Source organism: Lissotriton helveticus, chromosome 5_1 (genome assembly GCF_964261635.1).
Source record: "Lissotriton helveticus chromosome 5_1, aLisHel1.1, whole genome shotgun sequence".
Classification (NCBI taxonomy): domain Eukaryota; kingdom Metazoa; phylum Chordata; class Amphibia; order Caudata; family Salamandridae; genus Lissotriton; species Lissotriton helveticus.
The window spans coordinates 523,383,893-523,408,986 of NC_136065.1; the positions used below are offsets into that span (position 1 = coordinate 523,383,893).

Here is a 25,094-nt window from a genome sequence, read left to right on the forward strand (position 1 = left end):
TATCACTGGAAACGGTTGATTACATCTGGCCGCCATCTGGTAATTGATTCTTTCCCCTCCTCCATCCCCCCCACCTCCCACGCTGGTGCGTGGCTGGCACTTAATTGATTTCTGTAACTTCAAAGGCTTCGATGGTGCAGTAAAAAAAAAAAAGAATGGAGGCGTCTCTTGCGTGCAGTTCGCACACTTCATGGCGGCAGCCCTTCTGTTCTCACTCCGTACCTCCTCAAAGACCCCCCAACTATGCCCATCCCCACGGACAGCCGGGAGGCGGTGTACTGCTTAGCAGTGTCCCACAAGTCCTCTGCCCTTTGTACTTGAAACTCTAGCCTCTCGGGGGACATGCCTTGTCTCTTTCCTCCTCCTCCTTCCGCACGCCTCTTCTCTTCTTGCCATTCTCACCCCCCACCGTCGGTATAATGCGCCCACTGTACGTTCCCTCCCTCTTCAGTCTACACCCTGTATAGTATTTTGTGTCCGGATTTAATCCTCGTCACAAGTCTGCAGTCTCCTTTTTCTCCCACCCATCTTTCTCAGTCTACACTTGTGTACCCCCCTCTTTGGGCATCTTGTTTTGTTTCCCCTTTCTTCTCCAGCTCCTCCTTTCCTCTCTCCCTTCCTTCAGGCACTTCTTATAAACATGTCTCCCCCTCAGGCCCTTTTCTTTTCTCCCACCCTTCTCCTTATCGCAAGCCTGCTTTCCTTTCTCCGTTTCTCCTTTTATTCTTCTCCAGTTCGTTCCTTTCTCATTCCCACCCTCCCCTTTTTCTCACAATCGCTCCCTTTCCTGCCTCTCTCTCCTGCTACCATGTTTCTCGCTATGCCCCTCCCTGGCCCCTTCTCCGTGAATCCTATTTTTCCTTCTCCCTGCCTCCAATTTCTCTTCTTCCTAGACCTCCTCTCCTCCTTAATTTCTCTCCTGTTTCCTCTTCCCCTTCTTCCTCTACTACGGATTGTCCTCCTCCTTCTGCTCCTTCTCATTCTCTTGCTTCTCTACCTTTCTTTCTCCCCCCCTTCCATCTCTCCACCCTTTCCCTCTCTCCTCAATGTCTCCTGTTAATCTACCTCTCGCCTTCTCCCAGGTCCCTACCCCACCCCCCTTCCTGGTTTCGCAGCGATAAAACAGTGCTCTGTGTGGAGAAGCTCTAGATGTTTTTCTCTTATGTAAGCAGAACTTTGTATCGGGCCGAGGTGTTGTTTATGGCCGCCCACACTACGGGTATAGTGGGAGTGAGTACACGTGTTATTGTGCTAGTGTGGCTGCCGGACGCTTGCCGTCCATCCTTGTAATCCTACTCGCGGAGATACAAATTGCTGCGAGATGACTTCTTTCGAAGTTTTGCTCCAAACAAAATTAATTCTCGTACGATAAATGCTCAAAATAATTTTTGGGTAGTGCATGCTGCTCCAGTCATTCTTATTATCTTTTGATCGCAGAGATCTCCTTCCCTTGCCACTCCACAAAAAGCACCTGCTGTTTCAAATGTTGAAGAAATTGTTTGCTGAGCCACGCCCCCATTAATATTTTAATGTTCCACTCGTAGACTCGTTGTTAAAATAAATCCTCAAAACAAACATATGTTTTAGACCATGATTCAGGCCTGTCTTAATGCTCTCAAGCATTCATTTTGTGTGAGTTAGGGGTGTGGTGACAGGCGAGAAGGGGTTGTTTTTCGACCTTTTCTCGCAGCATTACATATTTGATAGATTACCTAGGAAAACAAAAGTTCTGACTGCGGACATATAGCATACTACCTTGTGAAATACATTTCAGAAGTAAAAGCTCGCCAATTTTTGTCAATTTAATAATCACTTTTTATTTATATGTGCTTGTACAGGATAAAGTAGGTCTCACACTTACGGAACTTTGAGCTATTGGCGTTGTAAATGACAATGTATTTTATTTATGTTTTAAAAACTAAAACATAAATAAAAGGCATTGTCATTTACAATGCCAATAGCTCAAACTCGCCTAAATGCGAGACCTATTGCATTGCAAATGCTTGTTAATATAGTAAATAGAAGTCGGAAAGGACAGGCAGGCTTCCTGGTTGAGCCTTCCAGGATGAGGATTGTGGCCAGGCACTGGTAACATCTGACACAGTGTATTTTTCCCCACAAGCCAACTCTGGGATTGGGGAGTAATCAAACGTTACAGACACATTGCAATTGGGAATTAAGATGTCACCCTCAAGAAAATGAGGAGAAGATGTCCAGAAACAAAACAGAGACTTTATGATGCTCGGACCCTCATCTTCCAAAGGGGCGGGCTTCCAAGAGGGGCAAACCAGAGTATACCTATCAGCATGGGAGAGACAGTGATAGTGGAGACTTTACAGGCCTTATAGTTCTGATAAAATCACAGCTGTGGAAGCATCAAAGACAAACTCACTAAGAAGGTTCATGCTGTTGAACAGGAGGTTAAAAATGGCAACACCAAAACACGCTTGTTTGACACACGGACCAAAAAATACAAGTCCGATCGATCACCAGAAGCTCCCGAGATCGTGCCACAAAGTCCATGATTACATTTGAGGACAAAAGTGAAGAAGTCAAAAATACTGATGAGACCTCCAACGTAAGAACGCTGGGTGAACTAGGGATTCAAGAAGGTAATGATATAAGCCGTATTCTGGTGAATTCTTCCTTACAAAGGCAGGTGTGGGAGCCTTCAATTTCACTGGAATTACACGGAGATAACAGAATTCCTAAAAGAGGCAGAGAAAAACAAAAAGGAAGTGGCATTGGCCTTATTGTTGACATGAGGTCCCCAAGACAGAGCCTGAAGCTTGTGAAGAAAAGAGTTCTAAACCTTTGAGGTAGCAAAATCAACATTTCCCCTGACGTACGCAAGCAACCCAAGTCTGGAAGCACGATCTACAACTTGTTAAGAAGGAATCCTCAGACGCAGGGATGAACACTTCAATCAGGCACCTTGCAAAGGTGGGAGTCGTCTCAAATGGGGCCATAAAATTCTTTATGCAACCAGAAGCGGATAGAATTCTTCGGTACCAAGCTAGTCTATCTTGGATTCCCCAGCTTCTGTATTGCAAGTGAGTTACAGTGGGTAATAGAGAAGTTAGGGGAGGGAGTTCATTCTTGTTCTCTCAAATACGGTACTCCACCACCCTATATTACTCTTAACGTCCAGCTGATAGGGGTGGGGGGCTGAGGGGGGGGATTAGGCTGGTACTAGGTTTGATTGCTGTATTGTTGATTTTCTTTTTTCTGCTCTAAAACGTACACTTGGTGTTCTTGTGGTACTAGCTTCACTTTTATGACGATACATTATTTATAATAAAATAAAATAAAAATGTGAAAAAAATAATAATCTGCAACCAAGAGATTAAGAAATGTAAGAGCTAGGCTGAGAAGACAAATTTCACTAGAAGGAAAAAAGATATAATATCAGGTCTCAAACAAAAGAGCTAATCGTGGATTTCAAACACAATTAAAAACAGATGGTCCACCGTTTCATCAGCAGCCGAGCAACGAGATAAGGACACTATGAGCGGAAGAAAAACTCATCTATAAAAAGAATCGAATTGCGGGAGGAAAAACACAATCCACAAGTTGTACCTAGACATGGTCTACTTTAGTAGTCGCCTCAAAACAAACAAGTATTGGCAAAGCCAATATGTCACACGCTTGGACTGCCAATGCAAAAAAACTGCAATGATATGTACACAAGCGTGATGAAGTATGGGACTGTATGCCCCACCATGCACTGATTCACAAAGACTAGGTAGCCATTATGCTAATTAATTGTATCTTCCATTCCAAAATACAATCTTGAGCAGGGAGCGGGGGAAAGGGAGGTCCAAAATCTGAGCTGGATGCAGGAAGTGGGGGAACAACAGGTGAGCTGGGGCGGGCACGGGGAGTAACAGATGAGGTGGGGCAGGCGGGTGTAGCAAAAGATGAGCTGAGGCAGGCGGGGCAGAGCAACAGGTGAGCTGGGGCGGACGGGGCAGAGCAATAGGAGAGCTGGGGCGGGCAGGGGAGCAAGACGGGATCTTGGGAGGGTGCAACAAGTGAGCCGGGGCGGGTGGAGGTCGCAAGTGGGGAGCCCGAGCAAGCGGGGAGCCGGGGTGGGTGGGGACCAAGCGGGAGGCCTTGGGTGGGAGAAAGCCGGGAGCTGGAGTTTGGGGAGCAAGACGGGAGCTGGGGTGGGTGGGGAGCCAGGGTTAGCAAGAAGGTTAGCCAGGGAGGGGGGCAGAGCAAGGGGAAGCAAGGGGTGGATCAAGGGGAGAAGCGTGGTGGATCAAGGGGGGAGCCTGGGTGGGTGGTGGAGGACGAAGAGGGGAGCGTGGGTGGTAGGAGCAAGGGGGTAGCATGGGGGTGGAGGAGCAAGGGGGAGCCGGGGAGGGTGGGTGAGCAGAGGGGGTGGGGTGAGCAACGGGGGCATGGGGTAGTTGGGGTGGGTGGGGGAGAAAAAGGGTGGAGCCGGGGTGGGCGGCAGTAGCAAGAGAGGATCCCGCAAGAGGGGAGCCGGGGTGGGTAAAGGGGCGCAAGAGGGAGCCGGGGTGGGTGGGACTAGCAAGGGGGGAAGCTGGGGAGGAAGGGAGAGCAAGAGGGGGAGCCAGGGTAGGGTGGGGTGAGCTGGGGGGAAGAAGGTGTGGGTGGGGGGAGCAAGGGGGGATGCAAGGTGGAGCCGGGGTGGGTGGGGGAGCAAGGGGGAGCCGGGGTGGGTGGGGGGAGCAAGGGTGAGCCGGGGGATAGCAAGGGGGTGCCATGAGCAAGGGGTGAACAAGGTGGGGAGCCGGGGTGGGTGGGGTTCATGGAGGGGAGCCGGGGTGGGTGGGAGTTCGCAAAGAGAGAGCTGGGGTGGGAGGGGGAGCCAGGGTAGCGTGGAGTGAGCTGGGGGGAACAGGGGTGGGTGGGGGAGCAAGGGGGAAGCAAGGTGGAGCCGGGTGGGTGGGGGTAGCAAGGGGGAGCCGGGATGGGTGGGGGAAGCCAGGGGGAGCCGGGGTGGGTGAGCGGAGCACGGGGGAGCCGTGAGCAGGGGGTGCACAAGGCGGGGAGCCTGGGTGGGCGGTCATGGAGGGGAGCCGGGGTGGGTGGGGGGAGCTGGGGTGGGAAGGTGAGTCAGGGTAGGGTGGGGTGAGCTGGGGGAGCAGGGGTGGGTGGGGGAGCAAGGGGGAAGCAAGGTGGAGCCGGGTGGGTGGGGGGAACAAGGGGGGAGCCGGGGTGGGTGAGGGCTCATGGAGGGGAGCCGGGCTTGGTGGGGGAGCTGCAGTGGGTGGAGGAGGCCAAAGCAAGGCGGGGAGGAACGGTAGGTGGTGGTGAGCAAGGGGGAGCAGGGGTGGGTGGAGGGAGCAAGGGTGGAAGCCTGGTGGGTGGGGGAGCCATGGGGAGTAAGGGGGGAGCCAGGTAGGTAGGTGGGGCCCCAGAAGAAAGGGCGGAGCCGGGTGGATGGGTGGGTGGAGTAAGGGGGGAGCCGGGTGGGTGGGTGGGTAGGAAGGAGGATGGGGGAGCCTTTGGGAACAAGGGGGGAACCTTAGGGATAGCAAGGGGGGAGCAAGGTGGGTGAGGGAGAAAGGGGGAGCCAGGGTGGGTGGGTGTGCAAGGGAGGTAGTCTTTAACAACAGGCTGGTAAAACCACTCTGCAGATGAGAACTAAAAACAGGAAGATGTAGGTATATGGGGGATGGACTTCATCTTCACTATGACTTCTAAGTTGCTTTTGTGCAGCTCAAAAATGCGTTGGTCAGTACTTCTTTGGTTGCAGATATGGCATCAGTTTAAAAGAAGGAACCCAGGAGGTAGGGCTAGGCTGCACACCCACGATCAAAGCAGTCTTCACATTACAAATATGCACCTTTGAGTTACTTGCCCTAATAAACCAGCAGGAAAGAAGCCAATTTTGATCCCACTAACCTGCCCCCTTCTCAATACATATATATATATGTGGCAAGCCTTGACAAGGAGTTTCATGTACATATGTGAATTAGTAGTTTGGATCGCCCAATATGAACAGGCACAGGTTGGCTGCTATATCGACATATATCAGCAAAAGGATATTACCTGACTTTTTCGAAGGTCTGTTTCCTTTCCAGCCAGATGTAGCGCAGTCCTTCAAAGATGTAATATCGTAGGACACTATCCTAGAAATATAAATGTAAATTGTAAATGTAAATTGATACTTGTATAGCGCACTACTCACCTGCAAGGGTCTCAAGGCGCTTGTACGAATACCACTGTGGAACCCATCCTGGCTTTCCCTGTGAAGCGTCCACTCCTGGGCACCCCCAAGGTGAAGCCAGGCATCCTTAGCGTTGTGGGGGCCGTTGTGGAGATTAAGCAAGCTATTGCCCAGAGTTGCAGAGTGGGACTCCATGATTGGAATAGGCACCGAGGCGAGAATTATCAGGTCCGTGGAATTTTGAGCCCAAGACCCGCCGAGGCGGGGAATTGAACCCTGGTCCCGGGCCAGACCTCTGCATCAGGGTCTGCCGCTCAAACCATTGAGCCACACTTCTCCACAAATCAAATTATAGTGAACAAATTGAATAGAACCCCTCTTAATGCATGTCAATCTTGAATCGAACACCTCCCACGGTGTCAGTACACTTCAATCTTTATATAGGACACTGATATTCCACAACAGAGCCCCAAACTTAGACACCAACAAACCTAATATTTATCAGTATCCGGTGGGCGCATGCTTCAGCCTGAAACCATATTGGGGGTACCAAGCTAACCTCCTTTTACAACTGCGCTAAAGTTGACACCGTGGCATCATACACTGTCTCCAGTGCCCTGTTAACTTAAATATTTCTACAAAAATAATTGTAATCTTGTATATGTAATGCAATTGATTTACCAGAATGTTGCCAAAACTTCAGCCACCTTACTACATAACTTTGCGAATGGAAGGTCTTAGGCTAGATAAGTGGTTTAACCTTGGCGTGGAACTATATCATAGGCCAAAATACAAGTGTACTATAGCTTCTATATTTAAGAACTATAATTTTAAATATGAGGTGTGGACCTATGTCACAAATTTCACTAGTATCACTTAGGATTCTGCATTACAGAAGGACCCTGTTTCAGGAAAGGCAAGTGGATGTCTAAATCAAGGTATAGTATTTGTATTATGTTAAGATGCAGTGCCTTCAGCACAGTGCGAAAATATCTCACAGTCAAACATACAGGAAAGCCCCCCAGGAGAGACAAATATTTATAGGGGCCTTCTGTAAGGAGGGACAGACGTGCTGAAAATCACTTGTCCTTACGGCGTGGTGTTTTACAACCATGCTGATGCCATGAATGTACTACTAAGGCTACAAGAACCAGAGATATATCTGCAAAATTTCTTGATGGCAACAAGGCATTGCCAAACGGGTGAACAATCATCCTAAAAACAGAATCACAGCAAGTTGATGTGATGGTGTTCAGTCCCTCGTGTTCATCTGCGGACCTCAAACATTAGGTCACACTCAATGGAATACCTGCCATTATGGCCAAATACTTTGGAGTCATTCTCAAAAAGATCCGTCCTTTAGGCAACACAACATAAAAGTCCAGATCTGGCAGCATAACCCAGTGACCCTATTTTTAAGGTATATGGACATTTCCCCATGAGTCACTCACCGATCAGATTATCACAATAAGGTGTAACCTTGGCCACCGAATTAAGCCCTAGCGCAGAAAGCACCAACAGCAAATGCCCAACATCTAATGCACTCCCTTTGCATGGCCTATAAGGAGATCTTTTATAATCAAGGTCTAATGTTTACTTCCCTACGTTTTTCAACTGTGTTGCTGTTGGCAGCCTCGATTTCTCAGAGGCCTTCTACTCAAAGACCCAATTATTTTGAGAAAACATGCAGACGGATGTCTTATCTATTGGCATGGCCACCTCTCACTTCGTTCGTCGTTAAGCAGCATAATTTTTTTCTGTGGGATATAAACATCACCTGGGGTTATTACTGCTGTACAAACCCATTCCTTATCAATGGAACTCAGGCAACTTCTCATAATTGCTCAGGATTTCTAGTGAGCTGACCTTCCGCTCTACGAAGTCTTTACATTAAACGTGTTAGTATAACAGTTTTTCAGAAAGGAGGCTCCAGGACAGAAACGTAGACAGTAAAACAGTTTGTCTGGGCAAAGTAGCACAGTATCCGTACACCATTATAACAAAAATACTTCTTATCTTTAAAAGCCAAGGCTGGATATCAAATAACTGGGTCTGCTTGAGCAAGCCCATCTCTATAATCTTTGGAAAGAAACGTATAGGATTACGCACATTTCATTTCCAGTGTTCATAGAGAGGGAGCAATAAAATTGAGACATTAGGGAGATTTGTTCGACACACTCCATCCTTTCTTCCCTTATGGGGTTGCCACAACATTATACTAATAACTAGAGCCAGGCGAAATTTGAATTATGCGGCATAATTTATGTAATTTTGTGTACTGTTTGCTATGCAAAATTCCCCAAATTTATACCAAATTGCTTAATTATGGTGCAATTTGTGGCACAATTATAGCACAGGAATTCAGAAACAATCTAACAACCAGAACATGAGCATCTGTTGTTCACAGCAACTGTGTTTTCGCACAAAATGTGTCCTCGCAACAGAAACTGATGTGGGTATGCATTTCTCTCCAAACTGTAATGCTAAATTACAATCTTCATTTCGTGTAATTGCCCCAAAATTTACATTTTCCTGAAGTTTCACGTAATTACATGAAAGCAAGTTAGGTGAATTTTGTACACCTTCTAATACCTCAGTCTATCAAGAAGGCTGTTTCCATATCAAACTAGACTCAGCATATACGTGCTTTTGTCCTAGAGACACGGGGATCCATGTGGGTTATTCTTAAGTCCATATACAGAGGCCATCCAGTGGTTTCCCGCTTACCATGTTTGGAAATGGAGATGGGTGGGACATTAAGACTGTGTGAGTTGATATCTGTAGAGAGAACTATATTCTATGCAGACACCAACGATTCATGGTGAGAATTTGTTTCTTGATTGCTATAATGAAATCAAAAGGAATGGAAATAGGTTTCCAGTTCCCAAATAAAACCACCAAAAGAAGATAACTGCTGGTGAACAAAAGTGATGGGATTCACCTGTAGTTTGTGATATGTTAAAACAAACTGAACATAAAGAACTTAACACAGCACCTTGCTTCAATTTGCATTTCACAGTTTGGAGACAATTCGTTTAGTTTTGTGGGTCACTCCAGCTTTGTAGGCAATTACACAGGTCATCACTTTTTTCATATTTCTTGTCCTGGTCAGTAGAGTGCTGAAGAAAGAATATAGACTGGTACCTGCTTTGCCCAGATTGAATGTATCCCTAATAAAATTGAGAAACAAAGGCGGTTTTGCTGGATCTCCTAACGGACACTACATGGGGTAAGACCGGAACCCCTTGCGACCTCTCCATGACACATGGTAGTTCATACCTCCTCTCTCCGCTGCAGTTGGATGGTGTCCTTCCATTCATCATCCTCAATGACCGAAATTGCAACATTTGCATTACCGCTCTCAGCCTTCCGTCTAGCAGCTTCATAGCGATGGTCATAACTGTACACAGGAAGAAAGACTAGATTTATTCAAAAGGGAACACAGCAAAACAAGAGAGCGGTGGGGGAAAGCGGGGGGGGGGAATCACACATTATAATTCTGTGGCCAGACTCTCAAAGAAACAAGTCAACTGTCATTGGCAAACAGACTGGAGTGACAGAAGTTTAACAAACTGACACTGATGCTTAAATTGTACCAGGTGCAACTCATACAGTAACATTGCAGGCTTGCTTACACGTGCAACAGGTGCAGAGTTTGTAGCAGTAGTGCAAGCGTTCTTCAAACAAACCCATGGGTACTACACAGACTGTGTAGTACAAGCACCTATCATAGAGGAGAGATATAACACCAGTAGGAGCTTTACTAGCTCCCCGTATAGTGAAAGAATACAGAAGAGAAACCACCGACAGGTCAAGCTTCTCCCCCAAACTCAAAACAACTGCACCATGGACTGCAGTCACTATGTGGCTTTTAAGGTAAAGGAGAGACAAAAAAGGTTAACATCCTGACAAATAATGAGTAAAGATCCACAGGAGATGGTTTTGTTGCAACAGAGGGAGTATTGTCAGCTCAGGAGCAATGCAAGCTTCACGAATGCACTCAGAACATACAGCATGGGCAGCAGCAGTACAATCTTCCATCATACACAGAACATGAACAGTATGGGCATCCCTCCTATGCTCAACATGTATATACCTCCATTTTTTGCCCACTTATTTATTAATTGTTAATATTGATTTATATATAATGAGTATATATATATACACTCATTGCCTTACCCTACACAGGTGACCTTGGTGTCCTCCTCAAGCCCTCATTTTCATTTTCCTCTTATACCTGCTAACTTTCTAAAAGACAATTTACGAAGAATCATAAAATATGTCCTCTTCTATCCTACGTGCTATCAGACAGTTGACATCAATATCAATTCCCGATAAAACAAACACCAAAAGTAGCAAAAGGGGCGCCTTCTTGCTAAATCAGCCAAAACATAGTGACCTTTATATTCCCAAGAACCTGCATCATAGTCTCATTGGCTCAGAGGCCAACCCAGTTGGATAAAGGCAACGCCTGCCATGTCTATGCTTTATCTGCAATGCCTTCCTTCTGTTATTTCTGAACATTCCCCTACTCCCTTTCTAAGCTGGTCTGCCCACATCTATCCCATTGCTGCGATATCCTCCTGCATCCCCCTTCACTTCCATGATTTAAATTCTATGATATTACTCACTGAACGGTTCTGTCGAACGTCTATTCTCATTTCACACCGTTCACATCTTACTTGCAGGTTCTCCAGCCCACATATCTCAACCATGATGTTACTGTAATTTTATCTTTCCCCAACCTACGAACAACACACTGTACAAAGTGAAATATTATGTATGAAGAATTACCAAAAATGGTTTTTCAAGGACTAGGACAGACTGTGAGGGTGAGGTAAAGGGGGCGGGGTATTGGGGCAAGGTCACAGCTACTCCTCTCGTCTAAATCCACCGAATGGGTTCACTATGAGCACAAGACTAATTCCAGTAAACCCAAAATAATAACAAACAACCACTGGAATAATGAACCAACCTTGGGTTCTGGCGTAGTGTGCTGCCTGCCGTACAGCATATCAATGTCTCGTCATGGTTAGTACAGTCGACACCAATTGGGGCCTGACCCAGTTTAGGAGAATGAAGGTAAGGGTACTCAACAAAACAGAAACAGCACCTTCATCAACCTACCTTCGTTGAAATATAATACAATACAACCACAGACGTGCAGATATTTTATGTGTCTGTATTAATTTAGTAAACATACATTAAATACAATGCTTCCATAAAATGAATAGTGTATTCACTGCAAGTTATACAATTTTCATTCCAATTCTAAACTGTGCCTAGTCAATAAGGAGATTATATAAAACAGAACCTAATCAATAAACAACTCAGAGTGCTTCCATAACATGAATAACGTGTTATAGTTATGATGAGGAAACAATCACTCAGTCGCAGAAGATGCTAAAATTTAAGTGAGACACCACTGGCTCCCGCGTGTCCAAGGAGACAGCCATTCGGCAGGACCAAGAGAGAGACCCCTCCATGAAAATTAATAGACACAGACCTAATGAAAAAAAAAAAGTCAAGCTTCCAAAAAACAGTGTTAGAAAGCAATGTTTTTCCTCTTAACCAGAACCACCCCGCAATGGACATTGTGATTACCCGTACACGCTGTGTTTTAAAGGCATGGCCCCATGGAGGATCTTGCTGAACAAAGTCCCCAAGGGAGATGGGATCGTGTAGGCATTAGCGTTGGAGTGTTTGGGCCAAATTATGACAAGGGATTGAGCCCTTGACATTGGACTGATTGACACACAACACCCATGCAAAGGGACATACTTAAGAGGATTATGTGTTGAGTGTTCCATCCGGGTGAGGATGTCTGAGTTGATTTATTGAATAGGTTCTATTTCATTTAATGTCCTTATAGATAAAGCACAGTTTTGATTTGAAATGAAGGTGCTGTAACAAGCAGTGGATACAATATTCATGTTATGGAAGCATTGTATTGACGTACCTGAGTTCACTGAAATATTTATTGTATCTATGTCCACATGTATATAGTTGTATTGTATTATATTGCAACGAAGGATGGTGGATGAAGGTGCTGCCCCTGCTGTTTCGTCATGGGTGGTAAGCGGTATATAAGTGCAATTATAATGCAATACAATGGTGCAGTAATTCAATTCCAGCTATGCCACACAACCCTGCTCGGAATAGAGAGTTGTTATTTATGAAAGAATGTATGTATACCCTCAACCAAGGTACAGAATCTGCTCTCATGACAGAGCCTGTGATCGCTCGGGTGCATAGATCCTAGATCCTGGTCTACTCTTAATATTTGATATTGACAAAAGTAGCACCCAGCTCTATCTCAAAAAGCATGAAGGGGGGAAAAGACCTATCAGTCGAGGTTTGACTAAATCACCTGCACTGCTGGATGACTGCCAGTCAAATTTGAATACAAGGCAGGTGGCACAATTCCCCTTCAATTCCTGTGACCACACCACTAACAACCGGGTTTGCAATCCACTGATCAATCTCAACTGAAAGCCGTCTTTCTAGCCACAAGATAAGGCCACCTCAAACGCGGCCTTGCATGGCCTGCCACTGCTACAGAGAGGGATACTCCCACTGCAGTTTTGGTCTCCTGCATCTCAGGGCTTCTATGATGTCATGGAACCCTTGGGTGCTCGCGGATCTCGGTGGCCTGGGGACCAAGAGTCCTGGGCTGACATCTAGGGTCCCTCCCTGCACACACCTTCACTTGCCTGGCTTATTTTGAATAAACCTTCTATTAACCTGCTGATAACCCGAGTGTTGCTGCAACCCACATGCCTTGTAACAACGGGGAGGGGATGGGTAAATGAGGGCAGTCCAGAGACACTAGAAACAGAAGAACAGAAAGTAGAAACAAAAGTCTGACATAACACTGTCCAGTGAGGGGAGCTTGAGAATAAAATGCAGCACCATCAATGCTGCGACACCAGGCGGCCAGTGGCCATTTAAGCAGTGCAGTAGTGACAATGGAAATACTGTTCTTAAATAGCAGCTTTTGAAGATTAACCGTAAGGACTGCTACTTTGACTGAGCACTGCAGGCTACAGCCACAGAAGCGCCACGAGTGGTTATTCAGGCTGAGTGGAACTACAGGAGTGGCGGCTGGGCTTTAAGTGGGGAGGGTCCCGCTGGCAACTGGTAATTAAAAAGTGACTTTGAAATCGGTCCCTATCAGGCCATGTATTCAGGCCCTTAACTTTCCAGATGAAAACGCTGAACAATTTCTTTGCAATGAGTTGAAAAAACACTCAACTAATACAGGTCAGGCTGCAGCCCCTGTTAAATATCATGTTTTACCTCCTCTTACTTTCCCTAAGAGTATTGGATTTTTCCAAATGTGTTTTTCGAATTTATTCGTGCAACAGGTGGCTTGTGTATAGTCTGTACTGTGAACCGAACTGTGTCTGGATGTGTACAGATTATGGGTGGGTGATTATGATGGGGCATGATTGAGAGCTCTGGAACTGAGGCCACAGCTAGTGCATGTTTCTCTTAGTGCCCATCAGCGGCTCAAAAAGGTACCCAGGCTCCATGCTCATCCAATCCTTGCCCTCCCTGAAGAGTGCACAGATCGGTGGTCATATATGTACCATAAATGTTTAGCAGAGTGACAGACTACAGAGTAAAGTGGTGTCAGTTCTCTCCACAAGCCGATCAGCAGACTTGTGAGTGGAACATCTTGGGTTGCTCTTAGGACTTTTAGAGTGCCTGGTTTTAAAGTTTGATTTTCTTGTTGTTTCTTCTTGCTGTTGTTCAACTTGAACTCTTTCTCCTGCCCCTCTGTTTTCACATAGAGAACACGAGCCGGACTCCGAATTAGTGGGTTGTGTCACTGTTTGAATTTGCCCTCTCTGCAGGGTCATCCCCAAACTTTTTTACTTCAACCTCCCGTTTTCTGAACCCATTTTTATTGGCTTTTAGGATTTTGCACACTTTACCACTGCTAACCAGCACTAAAAAGCTCTCTCCTTTAAACATGGTGAAATTGGCTTACACCCAATTGGCATATTTCATTTTTTTGTAAGTCCCTAGTAAAGTGGTACTACATGTACCCAGGGCCTGTAAATTAAAAGCTACCAAAGAGCCAGAAGCACGGATTGTACCAACCACTTAAGTAGCCCTTTAAACTCAGGCCTGCCATTGTATCCTGTGTGTGCAGTTTTAACCTGCCATTTCGACCTGGCAAGACAAACCTCTTGCTAGGTCAAAAGACCTTTATACATAAATGCATACACAAGGGGGGTGGAGAGCACAAGACAAAGAACACAACGTATGCTAAAGCAGACAAACTTATTAATTAAATTGAGCAAACAATGTTCTTTTGTTGTTCCGGTTCTCAATTAAACCCGTAATTTGTACGGATGGATGCACTTTTCCTCGAGTGGCCACACGGGAAAACTACATTTACCATCATCCCCATTTTTTCGTTCCGTCGAATACGTCTTTACACGTCGGGCTGGGGCTCACGTGGGACGTCACGGAACGTAATGTAGAAGGTGACGAGGCCATTCAAACTTCCGAACACCGCGCGAACGCTATCTTCACGGTGTTTCGGAAAGCAGGCCGATTTGGCAGGGCAGACCTACGGAACAGTAAGGAGGATGATAAGAGGGAGGGGAAGCAAGTGAGAGGGAGAGAGTTAAGAAAGGGAGGGGAAGGGTGACTATGGAGATGGATACAATATTAAGGGCCACCAACAAGGGGAATATGCAAGTGCGTGGCTATCACTACGGACTAGAACACGAGTCCGACTTCCTGGAAACAGGAGTTCACTGCCATATCCTCCTCTTCCCTTTTTCTATCAATGTGATCTATATAGGTTGTGTTCCTGGGATACCCTCCTGCCGGACACCATTTCGGGTTTATCTACTACATAAACTCAGTGAGTTCGGAGGCGGGGACAGACAGCCACGTCCTATTCTTTAAACATATGATTGGGAGAGATATGTATATACTAGCAGCCCGTCCCGACGTTGTCCGGGTATGAATTGCTGCCGGCCAGTAGTATATTGTTTTGTAGGATTTCGTTTTGATAGCATTTCTTATCTGTGACAGGCCTGTGAAACGCTCCGATTCACAGTGCACTGCTGATGCACTTAAGAGTGCGTGTTTAGTAGTGTGTGAACTCGAGTTTCCCTACTTTATTTTTCCTTGCAATATTATATAGCGCAAACTCGACAACATGGCATGAGCACAATTTACTTTACAGAAGAACACATTCATTTGTGGTAGGCACGGGGAGACAAAGCGATTTGCCTGGAATCACAGGATGTTGAGCTGATGCCGAGATTCGAACGTAGCTCCCCAGCTCTAACGTTTGCAATTCTAGAACTTGTGGCGGGAGGTGTGTCTAAAAGTGTATGTCGGTGCTGGCCATCAATGAGAGAGACCTGTGCATTTTTCAAATCGGTGGTGAAAAAATATTAGTATGTTGCTGGAGATGTGGGCCGCCCTGCCACCAATGTACTTACCGGGGGAGGGTAAACACCCATTATTCCGCAACTTTCTTTCCGCATACCATCACTCTGCATACTTTCTTTACGAAAGTACCATGACTCCGCAATGCCATTATAACGCATGGCATTACATTTTATATACTTTTACCACGCATACATTTACAACGAAATTCGTTGTAAATGCATGAATGGTAAAAGCATGGTTTTCTTTTAATGTTTGGATATGGTAAGTATGGGTATAGGGCTATATGTTTTGGGGTACTGAGCTATATGTTTTGGGGTGTTTGGGTATTTTAAGGGTTCAGATATAGTTTTGGGTTATGGGGTACAGGGGTAGTTTTAGGGTTTAGGGATAGGTATGAGTTTTGGGGTACAGGGGTATTTTTAGGGTTCAGGGCTAGGTTTGGGTTTTGGGGTATAGGGGTATTTTTAGGGTTCAGGGGTAGGTTTGGGTTTTGGGGTACATGGGTAATTTAAGGGTTCAGGGCTAGGTTTGGGTTTTGGGGTACAGGGGTATTTTTAGGGTTCAGGGCTAGGTATGGGTTTTGGGGTACAGGGATATTTATAGGGTTCTGGGCTAGGTTTGGGTTTTGGGGTTACAGGGGTATTTTTAGTGTTTAGGGATAGGTTTGTGTTTTGGGGTACAGGGTATATTTATAGGGTTAAGATGGGTTAGTGTTTAAGGGTGTTGGGGTATTTTAAGGAGTAAGGGTGGGTTATGATTATGGGGTGCAGGGGTATTTAAAGGGAGCAGGGTGGACACCCGGAGCTGGAATGTACAGAACCTGGGAAGAAAAAACAATGAAATATTGGGCACAATGCTCGCTTTTTTTCCGTAATCCCAAGCCACGCGCACGCCCACGCCCCCAGCACACGCCCACAGCACATGATATGAGACATGGCATGAAGGGCGGAACGTACCACACGCCCCCAGCGTTTGTCATGCCCCAGCACACGCCCACAGCACAACACAGACACGCCAACAAGGGACTACTTTGCTGGCACGGTTCTTTCACCTTTTAAATGTATATGGTGGGCGTCTGCATAGCCTATGTCCTTCTGCTGCAACTGCCCTTTCCAACGCTGTATTGGGTGTTGTGATTGGTGCTGTGGTTCCTGAGATTACCCGCCTCAAAGGTTTGGGCTCTCTCTTTATTATATTAGTATGGATGTGTTGGGAAAACAGGATGATCTACGGTGATTGTGGATGCACAAAGCGTTTTTATGGAAAGATTAGCAACACTACTTATTAAGTACGTGACATTGTTAAACCCGAGGGATTATTAAGAGACCCAGGATAAGGTTGAAAAGGGTTGTACTCTCGCCTGAAAATACAGGGAACTGTAATGAACGATTTGTGATGTATTTTGTAATAAGGGGGTGAGAAGAGACTATTTATGAGTATGGCATGCCTATACCGCTTTTCTCCTTTTCCTTAATAGTGAATGTTCTCCCTGACTATTGGGAACATTCTCTACACGTGACAAGAAGAGCTAGGATCTAGGCAGACCGGCTCATACTTCATGGCACAATAACCGAAATACGGTGGGGCCATAGGTGGTACAGGAAGCGACAACAGTCCTGAAGAAGACCGGGGTGACCTTTCGAGGCACAGTAAGTCGGTCGAAACATGTTGACCACAGCAGTAATAGGAGGGAAGTTTTGAGAATCCTCAATTTCTCATGAAGACATTACCCATCCTCTGTTCCTTTTAATCCTGGTGGGGGGAACCTGAGAATAATAAAAATGGTTTGTTTGGTACCCTCAAACCAGTTTTAAGTCACTTCTAACAAACCGCACCCTTCTGTCGCACCATTGTCTGAAGCCACTTAGTGATTGGCACTGTCTTTACACTTTATATGTTACATGTTTTATTTGTTCAGTTCCACTGTTGTATGTTGTGTTGCGTGGAATTTTTTTTTTTTTTTCCTCCCTTATGCTCCGTCCTGTGTGTGGCTACACCAGGGCGTATTGCAAGCAGGCCCTATGATGAAGCATGTCACATACTTCGGTATGTGAGTGAGGGCAGTTTTCTCAAATTAATGAGTTTGTCTGCTTTGGCATAAGTTGTGTTCTTTGTCTTGTGCTCTCCACCAACCTTGTGTATGCACTTGAGATTCTGTGGGGGCTCGGGGTGGTTGAGTGTAATGGGTTGGCCCTCTCCCCTCTTATGTGTTATATGACTTTATACATAAATCACATAAAATCCCAATATTTCTTCATTAAAAGCAGGATTTAAAACTCCAGCAATCTGCGCAAAACATTATATACAATGCAATTTTTCAATGACTGCGCAAACAAAAACACAAAACACCACTGACCAAATATTCTTACAATATGCATGTGCCACAAAACTATGAACTCAATGCAAATCAAATCGCTAGACAACACGAATACACTCTCATAAACAAAACAAGAGTATTCCAAGGAAGAATAGGAGACCATCAATATGGAGCAAGGAACGACTTCACTTAAGGCGTTTTTTTGAAAGAAAGCCCTCACTCACCACCTAGTGATGACATGCTTCATCATCGGGCCCCACAGAGGGAATCTAGCATCCCCTCTGTGTGCTGCAACGCCAGAACTACTGCGGAGCGGGTAGTGGGTAAGGACAGTGATGTGCAAAGAATATTAAGTGAGTGATGTGAGGTTTAAAATCAGTCTGTAGTGTATCAAAACAATTTTATTAGGATCACTAAGGACTTATCAATAAAATGATGTGTCGGAAATGCGTCCACAATTATTCAAGTGGTAGTTTCCTTAAGTCAGTCGACATGTTTCAGCCACGAAACGGTGTGAATTTACCTGGCATTCTTCAGGACTTTGTGTGAATAAACCCTGGCGGCATGGACTCGCTAAGGTCCACCCTAACCTAGGGACGTGAAAGTGAAAATAATTAATGAAAAAGTGCAAAAAATTAGAAAGAAAAACTGTCTTTCTAATAACTCCTGGTTTAGGAGGCTTCCGATTTTACGGTTTCTGCACCTATTAGGGAAAGAAAGGACAGAGACAAACATAAAAACAAAACATACAATCAGTTGTCTTATTGATTGCCTATTTACAGTCCAAGGTGCTCCAGTTGGTGGTATCAGAGACATCATGTGGTCGAATAACAGTATAGTTAACACCACCTTGGTCCCCAGAGTATAGAATATTATGGGTAGGTAGTGCGTAGTGCTATACGTGCTATGTACAACGCGTGATATTTACAAGGGTTGTGGGTTAAAAACGCTATCAACCTAAAATTGGGCGCGATCAGAAATCGTGCCGGAAAGTTAAAATCAGGGTAATTTCTCACTTTGATAGTGTGATAAATGCACACCATGGGTCACAGGAGGGGGGTGGAGGCGTAATCGGCACACCCTGTGGTCATCAGAAATAAATAAAGAAATAAGGTAAGGCAGATGCAACACTCAGATCGGTACTTAGCTTAGTAGGAGGTAGAAGGTTTGTGGCTCGTCTGTACTCACGCCCTCAACGCTCGGCACCCTCAGTATACCTAAGACGACCCTCTGCTGGACCCCGAAGATGTCCGCTCGAGGTAGCGAGGACGCTTAAGTAAACACTCCGTTTCACCGCTTCCGGGTGGGCGCGGTCAACCTGCGTCAGTGCGTGCACAGCGGGCCAATCAATGCGCTGTGGGCGCCGGGAGTATCCAGCCAATGGTTGACGAAGCGTCGTTGTTAATGGCAACCAAAGCTATGCGTCTACCCGAATCACTGCTGATCGGTTCCGCTGTTACTAAGTACACGGCAGTGGTGATTTTGAAAAAATGTAACGTCGCGGTATCAATTTTGGAACACACGGGACATTGACATTGGAAATGACTGGGTTTTGTTTTCTTTAGAAAAAAACGAACGAACGAATGCGGGGGCATTGTAAGATAGGATGAGCATTGCTTGATTGCGTGAGCCTAGTGTCACAGGTACAGATAGCCTCAGGATCAGTTGAGGACAGAATTCCGCTATTACTAAGTACACGGCAGTGGTGATTTTGAGAAAATGCACCGTTGCGGTATCAATTTTAGAGTACACGGGACATTGACAGGAAATTACTGGGTTTTGTTTTCTTAAAAAACGAACGAATGCGAGGGCATTTTAAGATAAGATGAGCATTACTGGATTGCGAGAACCTAATGTCACAGGTACAGATAACCTCAGGATCAGTTAAGGACAGAATTCCAAGGGATGTCATCGTTCATCCCCTGGAGGTGGGTCCCAAGTCTATAGACCCACCTTTGCTCTTTTTCAAACAGACGGCGATTAATGTTGGTACCAGTACCAATGTGTTCTATTATTGTCCACTTCAGATCGTTGGTAGTATGGTTGCGTTCCAGGAAATGTCTGCTCATTTTTGTGGTGGATTTTTTGCATCTAATGTTTGAGCGATGCTCGCAAATTCTCTGTTTCACTTTCCTCCCAGTCATACCCACGTAACGCAAGTTACAAGGACAGGTGACGAGATAGACCACATTCTCAGTGTTGCAATTAGTGTGAGCTCGTTGGGTCCAGGTTTTGCCTGGTTCCAATTCCAAGGTTTTAGTATGTGTGGTCAAATGGCAAACGCTACAATTGGAGCAAGGATAATGGCCCACCACTTGGGGGAGACCCCAGGCATCAGTTATTGACCTTGGTGTGTCAGTGATCGTTGGTAAAGGTCTAGTGTGGACCAAAGCGTCTTTGACGCTTCTACCTTTCTTAAAGGAGAACAATGGTTTTTCCCAGGTTTTTTTGGTACTCGTTAGGATTCGCCAGTTCCTATTGATAGATTTTTTCATTAGGTTGGATAAGGTGCTGTACGTTGTTACACATGTCAGGGGGATGTCTTTATCTACATGTGTCTTATCCTCCAAGAGTACCTCCCTTGGCTGATTGCGAGCTCTCTTGTAGCCTTTGTTAAGGATTGCTGTTGGGTATCCTCTGGCCTTCAATTTGGTTGAGAGTTCGGTGGATTGTTCCTTAAAGTCGTGTAACTCGGAACAATTGCGTCTTAGACGTAGGAATTGCCCGTAAGGTAGGTTTTCTTTTAGCGGGCGTGGGTGAAAGCTGGTGTATTCCAAGAGGTTATTTTTTGCAGTCGGTTTATGGTAGGTTTTGGTTTTCAGTTTGGTTCCTGCGACCTGAATGGTGACATCCAGGAATGTTGCCTCAGTCTTGCTGATTGTATGAGTAAATCTCAAATTGGGGTCGAGGTTATTGATCCAGAGTAGAAAGGTCTGGAGGTTTTCCTCGTCGCCTGTCCATAGAATCAAGACATCGTCGATGTAGCGACGCCATGTTTGTATTGACTTGGAGAAGGGGCTAGTCGGGGGTAGGATGTATTTAGCCTCAAAGTCTGCCACATAAAGTCCTGCCACGCTCGGGGCAAAGGTACTGCCCATCGAGGTCCCGGTGCATTGAAGGTACATATTACCTTGGTATGAGAAGAAATTTTCTTTGAGTGCCAGAGTCGCACACTGTAGAATGAAATTTTTCGAGGCTCGGTGGGTCCAGTTTATAGAGTCAAGAGCTACATCGACGATGTCTTGATTCTATGGACAGGCGACGAGGAAAACCTCCAGACCTTTCTACTCTGGATCAATAACCTTGACCCCAATTTGAGATTTACTCATACAATCAGCAAGACTGAGGCAACATTCCTGGATGTCACCATTCAGGTCGCAGGAACCAAACTGAAAACCAAAACCTACCATAAACCGACTGCAAAAAATAACCTCTTGGAATACACCAGCTTTCACCCACGCCCGCTAAAAGAAAACCTACCTTACGGGCAATTCCTACGTCTAAGACGCAATTGTTCCGAGTTACACGACTTTAAGGAACAATCCACCGAACTCTCAACCAAATTGAAGGCCAGAGGATACCCAACAGCAATCCTTAACAAAGGCTACAAGAGAGCTCGCAATCAGCCAAGGGAGGTACTCTTGGAGGATAAGACACATGTAGATAAAGACATCCCCCTGACATGTGTAACAACGTACAGCACCTTATCCAACCTAATGAAAAAATCTATCAATAGGAACTGGCGAATCCTAACGAGTACCAAAAAAACCTGGGAAAAACCATTGTTCTCCTTTAAGAAAGGTAGAAGCGTCAAAGACGCTTTGGTCCACACTAGACCTTTACCAACGATCACTGACACACCAAGGTCAATAACTGATGCCTGGGGTCTCCCCCAAGTGGTGGGCCATTATCCTTGCTCCAATTGTAGCGTTTGCCATTTGACCACACATACTAAAACCTTGGAATTGGAACCAGGCAAAACCTGGACCCAACGAGCTCACACTAATTGCAACACTGAGAATGTGGTCTATCTCGTCACCTGTCCTTGTAACTTGCGTTACGTGGGTATGACTGGGAGGAAAGTGAAACAGAGAATTTGCGAGCATCGCTCAAACATTAGATGCAAAAAATCCACCACAAAAATGAGCAGACATTTCCTGGAACGCAACCATACTACCAACGATCTGAAGTGGACAATAATAGAACACATTGGTACTGGTACCAACATTAATCGCCGTCTGTTTGAAAAAGAGCAAAGGTGGGTCTATAGACTTGGGACCCACCTCCAGGGGATGAACGATGACATCCCTTGGAATTCTGTCCTTAACTGATCCTGAGGTTATCTGTACCTGTGACATTAGGTTCTCGCAATCCAGTAATGCTCATCTTATCTTAAAATGCCCTCGCATTCGTTCGTTTTTTAAGAAAACAAAACCCAGTCATTTCCTGTCAATGTCCCGTGTACTCTAAAATTGATACCGCAACGGTGCATTTTCTCAAAATCACCACTGCCGTGTACTTAGTAATAGCGGAATTCTGTCCTCAACTGATCCTGAGGCTATCTGTACCTGTGACACTAGGCTCACGCAATCAAGCAATGCTCATCCTATCTTACAATGCCCCCGCATTCGTTCGTTCGTTTTTTTCTAAAGAAAACAAAACCCAGTCATTTCCAATGTCAATGTCCCGTGTGTTCCAAAATTGATACCGCGACGTTACATTTTTTCAAAATCACCACTGCCGTGTACTTAGTAACAGCGGAACCGATCAGCAGTGATTCGGGTAGACGCATAGCTTTGGTTGCCATTAACAACGACGCTTCGTCAACCATTGGCTGGATACTCCCGGCGCCCACAGCGCATTGATTGGCCCGCTGTGCACGCACTGACGCAGGTTGACCGCGCCCACCCGGAAGCGGTGAAACGGAGTGTTTACTTAAGCGTCCTCGCTACCTCGAGCGGACATCTTCGGGGTCCAGCAGAGGGTCGTCTTAGGTATACTGAGGGTGCCGAGCGTTGAGGGCGTGAGTACAGACGAGCCACAAACCTTCTACCTCCTACTAAGCTAAGTACCGATCTGAGTGTTGCATCTGCCTTACCTTATTTCTTTATTTATTTCTGATGACCACAGGGTGTGCCGATTACGCCTCCACCCCCCTCCTGTGACCCATGGTGTGCATTTATCACACTATCAAAGTGAGAAATTACCCTGATTTTAACTTTCCGGCACGATTTCTGATCGCGCCCAATTTTAGGTTGATAGCGTTTTTAACCCACAACCCTTGTAAATATCACGCGTTGTACATAGCACGTATAGCACTACGCACTACCTACCCATAATATTCTATACTCTGGGGACCAAGGTGGTGTTAACTATACTGTTATTCGACCACATGATGTCTCTGATACCACCAACTGGAGCACCTTGGACTGTAAATAGGCAATCAATAAGACAACTGATTGTATGTTTTGTTTTTATGTTTGTCTCTGTCCTTTCTTTCCCTAATAGGTGCAGAAACCGTAAAATCGGAAGCCTCCTAAACCAGGAGTTATTAGAAAGACAGTTTTTCTTTCTAATTTTTTGCACTTTTTCATTAATTATTTTCACTTTCACGTCCCTAGGTTAGGGTGGACCTTAGCGAGTCCATGCCGCCAGGGTTTATTCACACAAAGTCCTGAAGAATGCCAGGTAAATTCACACCGTTTCGTGGCTGAAACATGTCGACTGACTTAAGGAAACTACCACTTGAATAATTGTGGACGCATTTCCGACACATCATTTTATTGATAAGTCCTTAGTGATCCTAATAAAATTGTTTTGATACACTACAGACTGATTTTAAACCTCACATCACTCACTTACTATTCTTTGCACATCACTGTCCTTACCCACTACCCGCTCCGCAGTAGTTCTGGCGTTGCAGCACACAGAGGGGATGCTAGATTCCCTCTGTGGGGCCCGATGATGAAGCATGTCATCACTAGGTGGTGAGTGAGGGCTTTCTTTCAAAAAAACGCCTTAAGTGAAGTCGTTCCTTGCTCCATATTGATGGTCTCCTATTCTTCCTTGGAATACTCTTGTTTTGTTTATGAGATTGACACTGGGGTGCGAGAGTATCCCACTACCCTGTCTCTCTTTTTGTTGTGAAACACGAATACACTGTCACAATCTGCACATGACCACTCACCACGCAACAACAATCTAAAAAAGGGGGAGGAAGAGGAAAAACTGGGTTCACCCTCCTCAATGATACTATATGAACGAAAAAGGAACCCAGCAAGGAGAAAAACTAGAGATAAACAAACTCTCCACAGTGAAAGAAATGAGAGAAAAACTCTGTTTTTCTTTAAAAAAACGTCACCCACCAGGGTTGCTCCTTGTTGGCATGCTTCATCATTGGGGTTCTTGCCGATCCGCTATGGATCAGGCGTGCTGCAACGAGACGGATACACTTATTGGTATTTTCTATGATAAAAATGATGGTGTGGGAGGGAGGTGGAGTCCTGACAAAGAGACAATAGGGGCAAGGCTCGAAACATGCTGACCTGAAAAAATAGACTCATTAAAACCTATTTTTACCGCACTATTTCCCTGATTTTAACCGTAGTGACTAGAGGCAGGAATAAAGTAGGGTGACATGCTAGTTATTTTTAAAACTTTCTTAACACCTACAATCCACTCCCCTCCTACGACATAGTCTTTATCTTAGAAAATACCAATAAGTGCTCCCGCGTATCCGTCTGGTTGCATACATGTGATTTAAGAGTCCCCTAACTGACAATTTTGGAGTACAAATTTTCAGCTAAATTTTGCGCTAAATATTGTACTGATTTTGGTCCAATCCTCCCCAACTGCCCACATTCTTTACCAAAGTTCTGTCTGAGCTATGCATCAATACAGTTGAGCGAAATACAGGATCAGGCCATGTGAGTCCCCAAGTACGAAGGCCCAAAGACAAATAAAGAAAACCTTTGCAAGGTAATACTCAATTTCAAAACCATTTGGGGTTATTCAAAATTCAAGCATCATTATAGAAAACAAAAAGATAGTTAATCAGGTAAAACAATAATTCACAATAAGCAAGAGGTCTATCAAATAGCAAAGTACAAAGTCAGCACGAAAATCGACATGAAGTCTGCCTTTTAAGCATAGGGAAAAAGTTTTGGTACTCATCCCAGAAAAGGCACATTTTATAGTAGCAAAGGCGCA

General features: G+C 45.3%; 1 protein-coding gene across 5 annotated transcripts in view; it reads right to left on the bottom strand.

The window, feature by feature from the left end:
* Nucleotides 1-25,094, bottom strand: part of ATP13A2 (ATPase cation transporting 13A2) — an 861,654-nt gene that overhangs the window by 293,438 nt on the left and 543,122 nt on the right. For all 5 annotated transcript variants that reach the window (XM_078642867.1, XM_078642866.1, XM_078642870.1 and 2 more), the window contains 2 exons: nt 9,425-9,545; nt 6,028-6,107 (listed from right to left, as the gene is read on the bottom strand). In XM_078642867.1, the coding sequence (XP_078498993.1) occupies nt 6,028-6,107; nt 9,425-9,545 (201 nt within the window). The remainder of the gene's footprint in view (nt 1-6,027; nt 6,108-9,424; nt 9,546-25,094) is intronic.